The 14,757-nt window shown below is 52.2% G+C and overlaps 1 protein-coding gene across 1 annotated transcript in view; it reads left to right on the forward strand.

The window, feature by feature from the left end:
* Nucleotides 1-10,088: 10,088 nt before the first annotated feature.
* GLP1R (glucagon like peptide 1 receptor) overlaps nucleotides 10,089-14,757 on the forward strand; it is a 42,593-nt gene continuing 37,924 nt past the window's right edge. The window contains exon 1 of the mRNA XM_054491728.2: nucleotides 10,089-10,226. Coding sequence (XP_054347703.2) covers nucleotides 10,149-10,226 — 78 coding nt within the window. The 5' untranslated portion in view covers nucleotides 10,089-10,148. The remainder of the gene's footprint in view (nucleotides 10,227-14,757) is intronic.

Here is a 14,757-nt window from a genome sequence, read left to right on the forward strand (position 1 = left end):
GTGCTGTGTGCCTCTTGTGCACTGTCAGCTCTGTACACACCCTTAGGAGAGCTGCAAGAACCACCAAGGCATGGACCCTGCCCCCAGATGGGCAAGACAGCAGAGAACATAAACTACACATGAACAGCCCTTCATGTAAGGCAGAAAGTGGTCATTGCCCTAAAGATGAAGTGACACGGGAACGCCGAGGATAGAGACTTGACTTTCTTTTGAAGGATCAAGGAAGGTCTTTGGAGAAAGTAGAATTCAGGTGGAGTCATGAAGGATGGATGGGATTTGACCAAAGGAAATAAGGGAGCAGAGCATTCTAGGAGAGACAGCAGGAGCTGAGGCCAGAGGTGCACAAAGGCGGGCAGATCTTAAACCAGGAGAAAGAGTTCGGTGTGGCTGCAGCACAGGACACATGTCACCATGGAGGCGAATAAATGTTGTGGGCATCACCCTGATTTCCTTATATCTAGATGGCATTTTGCAATTTCCTATGTTTTTTATGTGCACTATCACATTTGATTTTCACAACAATCGTATAAGTAGGCACTAGCAGGGATTGTCATACAGATGAGAAAACTAAGACTCAGAAAGTTAAGGTGCTCTGCCTTAGGGGACAAAGGAGAATAGCAGAAGACAAGGATGAGAACTCAGATTTTCCAACACCCTGACCAGGGCCTCTCCCCTAAACCATGCAGTGGCAGGGAGCCTGCGAGAGCCCACCCCACAGTTATTCCCATACTGTGTTTGTGGGGTTTTTTGTTGGCTTGCTTTCAGGTTTATTCACTGATTGTTCCTCTGTAAAGGCACCATGTGGTGGTCATTCCTGGATGCTATGGTGTGGGTCATCGTATTCACAAGAGGGAGACTTGGGGAACAGTCTCTTTCCAGAAGTTAGCTCTGTAAGTCTTGGATGTGGCATCAAAAGCACAGAGCTGGCAGCATTGTGTCACCATGCAGAGCACTGTGTGGGGTTTGCTGATCTTGTCCCCGGTAGTCACCCTACACCAGGATGATGGAGAGCACGGCAGGATGATGGTCCTGCAGACAGCAATGAGTAACTCCTTGGGCCACTCAACACCCAGACTGACATTATCATTGCAGTCCCTTATGGTGACAATCACTTTGAACCTGATCCGTCGGCCAGCCTTGGGCTGCTTTTGTACAAACATGAGCTTCAGAACCTTGTCCTTGAGGGGCACCCCCAGGAGGAAGCCAGCGACCTCAAACTCCTTGATGAGCAGAGAGAAGAGATAGACCTTCAGGGATTTGATCTTCATGTCCTTGACCTGGCAAGGTGACTTGTTGATGGAGCCCCACTCCTTGTCTTAGATTTGTGTCCACAAGATCTGGAGTCTCAGTCTTGATGCTGACCATAGCCAAGACCCCAGCCACAGCTGAGCTGCCAGAGCCTCCCCATTCCAGGGCCCTAAGGTTCTCTGGCATCATCAGAAAACTGTTTGTGCATTTTTATGTCACAAAACTGCCATGCTTGGAATTAATTCTGTGAGCCCACTTCCCTTAGGAACCCCCCCGAGAGTGCCTGAAAGGTGGGTGATTAGACATCTGAGCTATTAGGTACTGGGTAGGCTCATCAGCTTTGTTTGCTATCCTGTTTGGCAAATGAGCCAGAAACCAGAGCATCACTGAGTGCATTGGAGGTGAGGGCTTTCAGAATGGAGAAGGAAGTGACTCGAGCTGGCTTTGCAACTGGGTCCTTGAAAAATGACACCTGCTGGGCAAAGCCGCACATTCACTTGGGGCCAGCTCTAGAGGTCAGACCAGAACAACAGAGGGAAATTCCGAGCTTCCCTCAACCACAGGCCAGTTTTAAATTCTGACACGTTGCCACATCACAAGTCAGATGGGACTGAGGGAAATGACCTGAGACGAGAATGAAATCTTCTGGGCTGTGAACCTGTGGAGGGGTAGGAGACACCTGCAGGCTCAGTCCGAGATGGCTGCACCTCCAGCTGGATCCCAGGTGTGACTCGTAATGTCCAAGGTGGCTGGAGATGACCACTGAGCCCACACTCAGAGAACAAAGGCATGGTGGTGCTGGCTGTTAAGAGGAGTTGGCCCAGAAACATTCAGATTTTCCATTTTCTGTTTGTTTTCTTTTATTTAGGAGAGGGGAATCAGTGAGTTATCAAATTCCTTTTATGTGGAACCAGGGGAGCTAATTTTGTCTAACCTGAGTGTGGTGAGTGAAAGGGAGACCCAGAAGGCTCAGAGACAAGGGTGAGCTTATTGCCTGGGATCCTGCCTGCCCTAGAGCTCCTCCTTCCTTACCTGGGGGGACTCTGAGGCAGCTTTACTCAGCACTGGTGCTAATCCTTGTCCCTGAAAGCCAGCAGCAGCTTCCCCACTCCTGGCTCCAGGGCCATTCTTTTCAGAGAAAATTCGGGTGCCTGGCTGGCCTCTTTTCCTCCCCATGAAGGTCTGAGGGGCAATGAGGGGAACAGCTGCGACAGTTTCTGGGAAGCAGGCTCCTTGGGCCAGTCAACATGTTAGTCTGAGGAAACCTCTTATTTCAGACAAGGGTTAACGTTGGTTTCATTTCTCATTTTGGTCTCAGTAGGTTTCTCAATCATGCCGGAGGTGCTGAAAGGTGACAGTGAGAAGGCCTCGTGTGACACTTCTTTTTCATTTGATTTCCAAATGTGTAAAATTTGGTACTTTTCCTCTTTACCCACAAGAGCTTTAATTCTGTGAAGGGGCAGTGTGGCCTCTGTCATAACACCTCCTCCCCAGCTTCCCACCTTTCCTCCAGAGGAAAAGGCAGGCAAGTGGGGAAAGCTGGGGCCAGATGGACAAAAACAAATGAATCTACTCCCTGGCCCAGAAGCCATGGCCGCACAGATCCAGAATCCTTTTTCTGACCCTGTGATCCATTGAGTAAGGTGAAGGGAGTAGGAAAGGAGGAGATGGGCCCAGAGTGAGGAACCTCATTTACTTAATTGCCCTTACATAGAGGAAAACTTCAGCAGCCCCTCTGCCTGGACTAACTGGCCCTGCCCCCAGATAAGCTTAGGGACATATGCCACTGGGCTTGTCTGGGTGGGCTGACTGCAATGACAAACAGCCCCAAATCTTGATGGCCTAACATACTACAATCTAACATGGATTGGCAGGAGGCTCTGCTCCACACAGTCATTCATGGACCCAGGCCCCTTCCGTCTTGAGGTTCCATCATCCCTTGGGGTTTGGCATTCTCCACTGACCATGTGTGTCCAACATGGTAGATGGAGGAAGAGAGGGTGTGAAACGTCTTATGGGCCCAGCCTGGAGGTGGCCTGTGTCACTTTTCTCCACATTACCTTGGCCACCCTAAACATCAAGGGAACCTGGGAATGTGGTCTTGATGTCTTATAGGTTGAGTTGTCACTCACCAGCAAAAGATATCTTGAAATCCTAATTTCCAGTACCTCAGAATGTGACCTTATTTGGAAATATGGTCTTTACAGAATAATCGAGTTAAAATGAGATCGTTAGGTGGGCCCTAATCTGACTGACATTTTTATACAAAAGAGAAATGTGGGTGCAGAGGGAAGACCATGTGAGGACAGGCAGAAGGCCACCCACAAGTCCAGGGATGTCTGAGGCTACCAGAAGCTGGGACAGAGGCAGGCAGAGTCTCCCTCATGGTTCTCGGATGGAACCAACTTTGCCAACACTTTGATTCCAGACTTCTGGCCTCCAGAACGGCAAGACAACAAATTTCTGTTGCTTAAGCCACCCAGTTTATGGAACTTTGTTATGGCTGCCCCAGGAAACTAAAATACACTATATGCTCAGATTTGAGGAGCATCCAGCCAGCTGTGCTGTGCAATCTCCTTGTCTGAAAAAAAGAGAACAGGTGGCTCTTAGCACAATAGCTACCATCTTCACTGATAGGTACTTTCTGGTTCTATGACTTTTGCCAAGCCTCTCCACCCACAACTCCCTCCCTCCCCTGGGTTTTCTCTCACCTTCTCCCCACTTCTGACACTAATCCCTCCCGGGAGAGAGCAAGGGAGCTGTCATTTCTGGCTAGAGTCCCCATGTGGAGAAGAGAGAGGAACTTTGCCATTCTCATCTCATTTTTTTTCTCTTCTTTGGTCCAGAGTTGTACAAACCCTTCCAGCACCTTCCTAAATGACCTTGAGCAAAACCCCTGACTCTTGTGAGACTCAGTTTCCCCCCCAGTAAAGTGGGTGTGATCCCACTGAGTTCTTTATCAACAGAAAAACCAGTTATAAAAATGATGCTATAACACTTCAGAAAAACAGCGTGCTGCATCCGCCCACGAGAGCAGTAATCACTGTAGCTCAAGAGGTTGTAAATTCTCCACAGCTGACTGTTGGGAGCTGGACAGGATCCAGCACCTGGTAACCTTGGCTGGCTTGGTAAATGGGGGGCAGCGATGGTGCACCACAGAGGAAGGGACCCTTTTTCCTGGCAGACCTCCTCCCCATCTAGACTTGGGGGATCTGACTGTAGCCACCTGAGCCAGGAAGTGATGTTCTGCACCAGAGCCCCTGGGCATTAGCAGCTGTACTTGCTGCCTGGATGAGACCTGGCACAGCTGGTACACCCGCAGCAGAGAAGATAGAGGGCTGTGGGGAATAACAGTGGTGTTAACATTGCCATTTACTAGGACTGATTTGTGCCAGGTTCTGGGCAAGTGCTGCTTCTGATAGTCAAACTATCCTGCAAGTGATAAACATGGGATGTGGAGTTAGTGTGTGGGTCTGTGGAGGTTTGCATCCAGGCTCTCCTGGGCTGTCTCAAGCCATCCAAGGCTAGTTACCTAAGTGCACTGGGGATCGCATCCTCATTTGTAAAATTGGGGTAAAAAATGGGCCAGGCGCGGTGGCTCACACCTGTAATTCCAGCACTTTGGGAGGCCAAGGCGGGCGGATCATGAGGTCAGGAGTTCGAGACCAGCCCAGCCAACATGATGAAACCCCATCTCTACTAAAAATACAAAAATTAGTTGGGCGTGGTGGTGGGAGCCTGTAATCCCAGCTACTTGGGAGGCTGAGGCAGGAGAATCGCTTGAACATGGGAGGCGGAACCTGCAGTGAGCCAAGATCGTGCCATCGTACTTTAGCCTGGATGACAAGAGCAAGACTCCATCTAAAAAAAAAAAAAATCCCACTCTACAACTCAGGGTTGCTCCCAGGGCAGGGTCTGAGAAGAGAAGCAGGAGGTGGAGGGTAGAGCCCTTACCTAAAGAGGCATCCTCTCGTGATACCCCCCCTTTGCACCCAGGACTTGCTGGCAGCCAGGTTCTCCTGGCAGAAGGTGGATTCCTGGCCCACTGCTGAGGTCTCTGCCTTCTCTCAGCAGCAGATCTTCAGACTGTCTGGCAAGGGCCAGCCTGAGGGCGATGGTGAGCATTAGATGAAATAACACATATACAGCTCCTAAAACCGTGCCTGGCTCAAGGCAAATGCTCGGTAAATATTGGTTCTTATTATTGGACCCATTTTATATCAAGGCTTAGTGCTATTAAGGATACAGAGTAAGTGACTGAGATGGAGTTGACTGTTAGACTCTAAAAATCTGTGTTTAGGTATGTGTATGCATGTGGGTTTATATCAGGCTGAAAAAAATGCTGGCTCTTTCCTTATCTCATCACTCAGAAGATGAATGTGGTCTTGAACTTTGCGAAGTAAATGAGTTTCTTAGGGACATGGAGCTTGGAAAGAAACCTGAACTATGTGTGCAAGAGATACCTGTCCTCACCGGGCTCAGTGACTCATGCCTGTAATCCCAGTACTTTGGGAGGCTGAGGTGGGTGGATCACTTGAGGCGAGGAGTTTGAGATCAGCCTGGCCAACATGGTGAAAACCTGTCTCTACTAAAAATACAAACATTAGCTGGGCATGGTGGCATAAACTTGTAATCCTAGCTGCTTGGGAAGCTGAGGCACGAGAATCGCTTGAACCCAGGAGGCAGAGGTTGCAAGGAGCTGAAATTGCGCCACTGCACTCCAGACTGGGTGACAGAGCAAGACTCTGTCTCAAAAAAAAAAAAAAAAAAAAGAAGAGACACCTGTCTTTTCTAGCAATTCCCTTTCCTTCCCTCTCCTCCTCTCCACTCTACAACCTCCCTCTCTCTCTTTTCCTGCCTCTTCTCTCCCTCCTGCCTCCTCTCAAGTGAAAGATCTCTCCTGGGCCAGGTGTGGTGGCTCACGCCTGTAATCCCAGCACTTTGGGAGGCCGAGGCGGGAGGATCACGAGGTCAGGAGTTCGAGACCAGCCAGGCCAACATGGCGAAATCCCATCTCTACTAAAAATACAAAAATGAGCTGGGCGTGGTGGCGGGTGCCTGTAATCCCAGCTACTGGGGAGGCTGAGGCAGGAGAATCACTTGAACCCGGGAGGCGAGGTTGCAGTGTTGCCACTGCACTCCAGCCCTGGCGACAATACAAGACTCTGTCTCAAAAAAAAAAAAAAAAAAGTTCTGTCCTGCCCACTGACCTGGTCTTCCTGCTAGGGACAAGGTTTTCCTGTTGAAGACAAAAGAGCATCGGGTGGCCTGCTCTCAGGTCTGCCTCCTTGGCGAATGGGCCTTGCAGCATCTTTTCCTCAGGAGCACACATCAGTTGCTCCCATTCCTATTTCTGAAGACAATCTCAATACCACATTTTCTTAGTGGAAGCTGAGGGCACCCCACGCTAGGGTCACTGGAGAAGCCTTAGGCCTAAGGGTAAGGAGCAGGACCCAGAGCTCTGGGCTGTAGAGGGAGGTGCTCCTGGACAGGCTGGCTGAGCTGCAGCCTGCATCCTCTGTACTGCCACAAATTCAGCTGCCTATTGGGAGCTTCGGCACCAGCTCTCAGGGCAGGTGGACCTGGGATGAATGCCCTGTTTGCTCTTATGGGCAACTCACTTTTCATCCCTGAGCCTCGGTCTCCTCATCCATAAAATGGGTACAATAACACTTGTGCATAATACTGGATGAGATCAGGGTACACCAAGCATTCAGCAGCTTCTGGCTCAATAAGTAGTAGCTATTGTCTTGTTTTCAAGGGTTTTTGTTTGTTTGTTTGTTTGAGGTGGAGTCTTGCTCTGTCACCCAGGCTGGAGAGCAGTGGCATGATCTCTGCTCCCTGCAACCTCCGTCTCCTGGGTTCAAGCGATTCTCCTGTCTCAGCCTCCCGAGTAGCTGGGATTACAGGTGTTAACAGTTTACCAAACAGTATGCCATTCATTCAAATCTCTGCTTTTAGGGAACTCATCCTTTCCTCTGCTCTAAGGAGCCTGAGTGAGAGGCCCTGGTGTAACAGCAAGGGGAAAGAAGGAAACTGTATTCCCGAGTCCATACTCTGTCCTAGCATCACAGCAAACTCAGAGGTTTTTGGACCCCCAGATGTTAAGAGAAGGGACAGGCCCTAAGCTTCCTAAATCCCCTCATATGCCCACTGTCTTCAGCTGGGCTCTCCCAGCAGCAGATCCTGAGATAAGGATTTAAGGACAAATCATTTATTTATTTTTCATTTATTTTATTTTTTGAGATGGAGTTTCACTTTTGTTGCCCAGGCTGGAGTGCAATGGCGTGATCTTGGCTCACCACAACCTCCACCTCCCAGGTTCAAGCAATTCTCCTGCCTCAGCCTCCAGAGTAGCTGGGATTACAGGCATGGACCACCAAGCCTAGCTAATTTTGTATTTTTAGTAGAGACGGGGTTTCTCCATGTTGGTCAGGCTGGTCTCGAACTCCTAACTTCAGGTGATCTGCCCACCTTGGCCTCCCAAAGTGCTGAGATTAGACGGTGAGCCACCAAGCCCAGCCAAATTGTTTATGTGAGGTGTGACCCCAGAAGCACTGGCACCCTACTGTGGGAAAGTGGGACAAGTGAGGAAATGAAGCCAACACAGGGTGCATTACTGAGCAGGTAACTGCTGTGGGAAGCTGGGCTCCATTGCACAGGGGACCTCTGGGAGACTGTGGTACACACCTCTGGCTGGGGTATTTATCCATCCACTCCTGTCCATCCATGGTTGACAGCTGCTTTTAGGGGTACCTACCCTGCACTGGCTGAATGCAAAAATGTTCTCCAAGTCAGAGAAAGCCCCCTGGCAGAGAAGACATGGCCTTATAAGTGCTGGGGGCATTTGCTTACCATAATAGTGCTTACACAATTATAAATGACTCCAATAATCATTTAATGTTTCCCTCCTGTATTAGAATATAATCTCTCTGAAGATAGGGATGGCATCACCAATTGTATCCCCAGGACCTAGAATGGTGTCTGGCACATGGTAGGTTTTCAATAGATACTTGCTGAATCAATGTAATCTGGAGGCTGACAAATTCATGATAAAGACCCCAGTTCTGTCTGAATAGCTTCTCTATCTCTTCCTTTCTCCTCTCTCCACCCCAAACCTGATATAGCAGTGCCTAAAACTCACTTCCAGTATCTTTTTTAAAATTCGCCTTCTTCTAGAGTATAAAAGCCCAGTATTTAACCTTGCCCATGGTTGCCTGGAATAAAGGGTGCTTTTTCCCACCCTCCTTTGCAGCTAGGATTGCCTATGTGACTAAGTTCCGAGCAAGGGGTGTGGAATTGATGGCTGCCACTTTCAAGATGTGTCTTTATGGGTGGAGGTGCTGGATATCATGGCTGGAGCAGCCACCTTGGATCATTAGGTGGAAATCTTGGACCAGAGGATGGTGGAAGCTAGAAGACCCAGGCACCCTGATGATCAGGGAGCAGCCACTCCAACCTTGGTCTGAACCGCTGGCCTTGCTTTACATGAGAGAGCCCTTGGTTATGCCATTGTTATTTGGGGTGGGATTTTCTGTCACTCCCAGGTGAACAACCTAATCCTAAGTGATACCTAGAAGGTCCCTGCTAGACCGACCTCTTGGAAGGGGAGGGAATAAACGAGTCTCAGGTGGTAGAACCAGAGCTTACTGGAGAAGAGGGTCTCTCCTGCTGAATGGAAGCCAGGGGCCCCTCCCACTGGCTGTCTCCCTCCCTGGGCTCAGACAGGTCCAGCCTTCCTCAGGACTTTGAGAAGTTCAGTTCTCTCCCCAGGAGTAGCTACTCTCACAAACTTCCTGTCCCTTTAGTCGACATGCCCCACGGCAGTTCCAAGGCGGGGCTCTGCCACAACTCACCTTTCCTAAGAGTGGCATCAAGGTTCTTTGGTGGGGGATCCTCTTTTCCCATCCCCGCTTCTCAAGAGCATTAGGGAAGATACAGTCAGTGCCCTCTTTGCATTCTCTTTCCACTTGTTGGGTGTAAGAAGGGAACCTGAGGGCCCTCCAGTGCTTAGGGGTGGGAGTGGAAACAGAGACAAGAAAAATCCAGAGTCCCCAAGAAGCCAAGCAGGGAGAGAGATAAAGAAGGCAGGAACAACCATGGACACACATTATCACACATACACAGGTTACAAGAGCAGGAGGCTGGAGCTGCAAGAGGTGGCAGGGAAGCTTCCAGAAAGGCAGACCCCAGCCTCATCCCTCCCTGCCCTGCAATGCTGAAGTTTCCAGATAGAGGGGAACCTCTAGACCCTTCCGACTGTCAGGGTTCTGTGGATCCATTTGTCATAGTCTTCCCCCACAACCTTGACTATCCCGGGCCTGTCTTCAGGACAGAACCTGGGAATGAGAAGAGGACCTGGGAAGGGGTAATCCTGGGGAAAAAAAGTTCTTATTAGTCACCCCTGGCTCTGGGGATACTTTCCAGGAGTGGCCTGCCAAGCCGTGTGACCTTGGACAAGTCCCGTCCACTCCTCAGGCCTCAGTTTCCTTTGAGGGACCCTGAATGGGCGGGGGTTGCTGTGGCTTTCCTCAGCTGGGAGACACGGGAGGAGGTCCGGGGTGCCAGGGCGGGAGGAGGGCCTGGCTTGTCGCTGAAAGCCGGCCAGGCGCACTGTCGGCGCTCAGAGCTGGTGGCCGCCTCCTGCGCTTCCTGATCCCCAGCCGCGCTCGCTCGGAGCGCAGTGCCCACTGTCTCCCGGCCCGGGACCCGCAGAGGGGTGCGGCGGGGCGGGCCCAGGGGTCTCTGGCGGCCGGAAGAACCGGGACCCTGCCAGGCCCCTCCCGCGGGCAGGGCGGCCCCTCGCCGGCTCCTCCCCCGCCGCCCGCCACCCGCCCGGGATCAGTCGCCGCACGCGGTTCCGCAGGTGGCAGCGATGGCCCAGTCCTGAACTCCCCGCCATGGCCGGCGCCCCCGGCCCGCTGCGCCTCGCGCTCCTGCTGCTCGGGATGGTGGGCAGGGCCGGCCCCCGCCCCCAGGTGAGACCCAGGGACCTCGACGACACCGGGGGAGGGGGTGGCGCTGCGGGCTGCAGGCGCAGTGTCCTGGTGGAGGGCCCCGGGACTTGAACGAAACTCCGAGACGGCTGGTGGGGGCATCCGAAAGCCTCAGGGGGAGTAGGGACTGGAGAGTTGGTGCCCCTGGGCTGGAAGGCCCAGGTGAGGGCTTGGACTACAGAGGATGCCCCTTAACCCCAGCGAGGCGCCCTCTTCCTCGCCGCCCGGGTCCCTCTGCCCGGGCACCCGCTTCCCCGCGGCCGCCCTGCGCCTACTTCTGCTCCGCTTCTCCTTTCTCCCCACCACTTTCCCAACTCCTTCTAAACCGTGTCAGCGGCCCTGGCACAGCCCGGCATCTTCCCGGACTCCGTCTGCCCCACAGTCTGACCCAGACCCCTCTCCTACAGTGCCTCCCCAGACAATCCACCTGCTCAAAGACCCTGAGAAGGCCCTGGGAGGAGCTGAGAGGGCCATGGTGCGGAGACCCGGCTCCTCTCCCTTTCTCATCAGCCCCCAGCACAGCCTTTGATTCATGGCTCCTGGGGCCCTGCGGTGGCAGCTTGTCCTTCCCAGTGACCTCCCAGATGGAATCTACCCCCCGTCCCCTACCAGCCTCTGTAGCAAACAGGCAGAAGGCTCAGTGCCCCCCTGGAAGCAGCCAGGCGCCCCCACTCACCCACTCTGCTGACCTCCCATTCTCATCCTGCACTGACAACAGGCACCAAGAGAAGGCATACTGGGACAGGCAAGAACACCTGGGCTCCTTGGTGCCACCAGAGAGCAGGCCACAGGTGGACCCCCGCAGCCCCTCTCTCCTGCTCTTGCTGCTTTTCCTGCCCTGGGCTCCTGGGCTGGGGACAGTGGTCAGCTGCTTTTGAAGAGGGGAGCTGTCCAAAGATGCTGGGACTTGCTTGAGCAGAGAGGAGACATAGACTTGGGTGGCCTGTCCTGGCTCAGGAAACAGGTTCTTCCTATCACCTCCCACTGCTACCCCCAGACCTAAAGAACTGAGATCTGTGGGGAGTGGACCTGAACGAACCTTAAAGTTTGTCCCAGAACCACTGCCTTGGTGAGGGCAGACTCCACCCCGGCTGAAACCCCAGATGTGGACAGACATACCTCTCAGCTAAGGTGCCAGCACATTTTTCAGCCCCCAGATTATTTTCCAGATGCATCCTCTCCCTGCCCCTGTTCCCCAGCCCAGCTGCTGCCCTGAGCCCCAGGAGACACCCTCCCCCTTCCAAGGCACCTTCCCCACAGCGCCCCCAGCCAGGCCTTGGTTTTCCTGGTGTGGCTGGGATCTTTCAGGGGTCAGGGCTGCAGACCCAAGACATGGTTCCTGCCCATCGTTCCCTCCTCTTATGGACTGGGTTGGGGTAGGGGTGGAGGCTCTGTTTCCTGGTCCCATCCTCCTCCAGGCCAGGTTTACAGATCTGGTTTGAATGAAGGGAAGAAAGCAAAGGGAAGAGGAAAGTTTCTATGAGCTGTCTTCCCAGAGGTCTTATTCCCAGAAGTGTCAGACTCCTGAACCCGCACTTTCTTCTGATCCGATTTTCCTCCTTAGCCCCAGACCTAAGGCAAAAGCTGGGCATCCTGGGGGCATAACAGGATTGGGGTGGTAGAGAAGGATAGGAGGGGACAGGTCCTAGCAGGGAGGGGAGCTTTGAGGGGGTGCTCTTGTCATGGGAAACTGAGCTGCCACGGAGATCTGAGTCACAGGAGGTGTTAAGGATAGACTGCAACAATTATGACACAACATCATGCATGCTTATAAGACTAAAAAATAGTGCATTTTGCATTTTGTTTTCTGTCTATGAAGTCAAAAGGGTTAGAGTTACTCCCCTCATGTTGCTGATGGGGGGATAAAAGCTCAGAAAAAGAGGGTCCCCTGTATAAACTACCCCAGCAGTTCAGGAGCAGGGAAGAGAAAGGGGTGAAGGGCTGGGCTCTTGACCTAACACCTCCTACTCAGACGGGACTGAAGGGAGACCTCTGAGAGTGAGCTGCTCACTGTCAGGTCTGGTGAGGCTGGAAACAGCATCCCTGCAGGTAGGGTGATGGCTGAGTTGACTTCTAAAGAAGGTGCCCTACGCCACTCTTTCATTGTTGCTGGGAAGGCTCACTCCCCTACCCTGGTCCTTACCTCTCCGATACCCTGGTGAGGGAGCGGGCCTACTGAGGACACAGACAAGCCTTTGACACTCAAAGTTAAAATCAGACACAACTGGATTCAAATATAGAGTCTGCTATTAGCTGGTGATCTTGAGTTGGACACTTGATTATCCCCAATATGTGTCCTTATCTGTAAATAAGGATCATAAGCTCTATCACATAGGGTTATGGAGGGGATTGAGACACTGGCCCCTGAAATGGCAACTTTAGTCACTTTAGTCAAATGGGGAAACTGACCCATTTGTCCTTGGGGATCCGGAAGTGTTTTCCAGGGCTACAGGATGGTACGAGAGGGGGGCTGTTGAGACCCTGGGTCTCTGTACTCTAGTGAATGGCAGATGGAGTCCAGGGCTGAGCCTTGATCAGTGCGGACATTGTTCTAAGCTGGGTTTCCTCCTGGACAGGACCCAGGCTGGGGGCTGGGGCAGGAGCAACCAAGAAACCACATCCTGCCCTCGAACGCCTTGCACCAAGGCAAAACAGGCTTCCTCAGCTGCAGCCTGCCCCTAGGAAAATTCCTATGTGTGTGTGTGGTGGTGGTGGTGGTGGTTGGAGGAGGGGACAGAAATACAGACAGGTAGACTGAGACAGACCAGGGGGAGAAGGGAGTGGGCTATATGAGCTCCCAGTTCCCAGGTATATGTGAGTGACCCTGTGTGTAACAGTCTGTGTGAGAATGAGTCCCTGTGTGTGCAACATCTCAGCATGCAACTGTGCATCTGACAGTGTCTATGTGTTTGTGACCCTGTATGTGATACTGTGTCTGTGGGAGGGTCTCTGTGTGTGTGTGTGTGTGTGTGTGTGTGTGTGTCTGTGGCATCTTGGTGTGTGAATGGGTGTCGACTAGTGTGTGTCTATATGTGCAGGAGAGATAGTGTGCATGTGAGAGTGTCTGTGTGTTCCTCTGTGTGTGTGTGTCGGGGACAGTGTCTCAGCATGTGACTGTGTACCTGGCAGTCTGTGAGTGATTGTGTGTGGTGGGAGAGAGTCTGTGTCAGTGTCTCAGTAGTGGGAATGTGCTTGGGGGCGTGTGTGATGATGCGTGTGACAGTGTGTCCACGTGGGGGTTTTTGTGACTGTAAGAACATGTGTGTAGTATTCCTTTTCCTGTCCTTTCGTTCAGATATCTAAAGCCCTTAGGGAAAAAAATAGACTGTAAGCTCTGAAGTTTTGAAAAAAGAAAGAAAGAAAGAAAGAAAAACAACGGGCGGTCAAAGAGACAGGGGTCTGTTGATGGAAGGGGTGATTTGACTTCTGGGAGGTGACACAGAGGAAGGAGGTTGGGTCCTGGGAGGAGATGCCAGGGAACTTGAAGGGCTGGACCTAGTTGGGGGCCTCCAGAAATTTGAGTTGGAATCCCTCCTTCCTCCTTCTGAGAGGCCTTTCTGCATGTCTCCCACCTCTGTGCCACCTCCTTCCCGTCACCAAAATGGTCCCCAGAGAAGGAAAGAATCTGATACACTTATTCGCACTGAGAAATAGGAGTGCTTTTGAGGTTGGCAGCCAGTGTTTGGAGAGGGAGCCCCTTCCTGGGATGTTGGAAAGCCCACTACCCCGGGGGCTTCCACTCCACCTGCTTCCTTCTCTGCTGTCCTTCCTTCCAACGCTGCCTGCTTGTACAGGGCTTGAGATGTCACAAAGATTTTCACCTGCTTTATCTTGTTCAATCTGTGCCATCTGAGAAGACTGATATGCCCATTTTATGGATGGCAGAACTGGCAACTGATGAGGAAACTGAGGTCCTAAAAGATAAAGTGTGTCCCACAGTTCTGCATTAACAGAGCTGGGATTTAGACCAAGGACTTGTAAATCGCTGTCCAGCGCTCCTTCCTGTAGACCACACCACTCCCTCCTGGTGTCCTCTTTCCTGTCTCCTGCTTCCTCCCAAAACTCCTGAATCTGAGGGATGCCCCTTCCTTCTAGTAACCTCCAACCCAGGCATTGTCCCCATGTGCCTTCATCCACCTCAGAGAGATCCCATGAAGCCTGTAAGTCTTGATTCTAGAAACTGCCATCCTGCCCTTCCCATGGCCCTTTAGACCCCCTCTGACTGCTGCTCTGCTCTCCTGGTCAGCTCTGCTGCCTTGTGAGGGACAGGGACATCTGGACTGCATCCTCCCCACTCCCCAGAACCCACAGCCCCACCTTGTCAGGCTTGCAGCAGGGACTTATGTTGTGGGAGGATGAAATGGAGGAGTGGGGGACACCGGTGGGCAGGGCCTTGCCCCTCCTCACAGGGCATGGGGTCCCAAGCCTCCTCCCTGCTTCACTTTGCCATTGGCTGTGGTTACTGCTGGAAGATCTCACAAATTAAGCAGAATGATTGGTCGTTGGACATGAA

This window comes from Pongo pygmaeus, chromosome 5 (genome assembly GCF_028885625.2).
Source record: "Pongo pygmaeus isolate AG05252 chromosome 5, NHGRI_mPonPyg2-v2.0_pri, whole genome shotgun sequence".
NCBI lineage: Eukaryota > Metazoa > Chordata > Mammalia > Primates > Hominidae > Pongo > Pongo pygmaeus.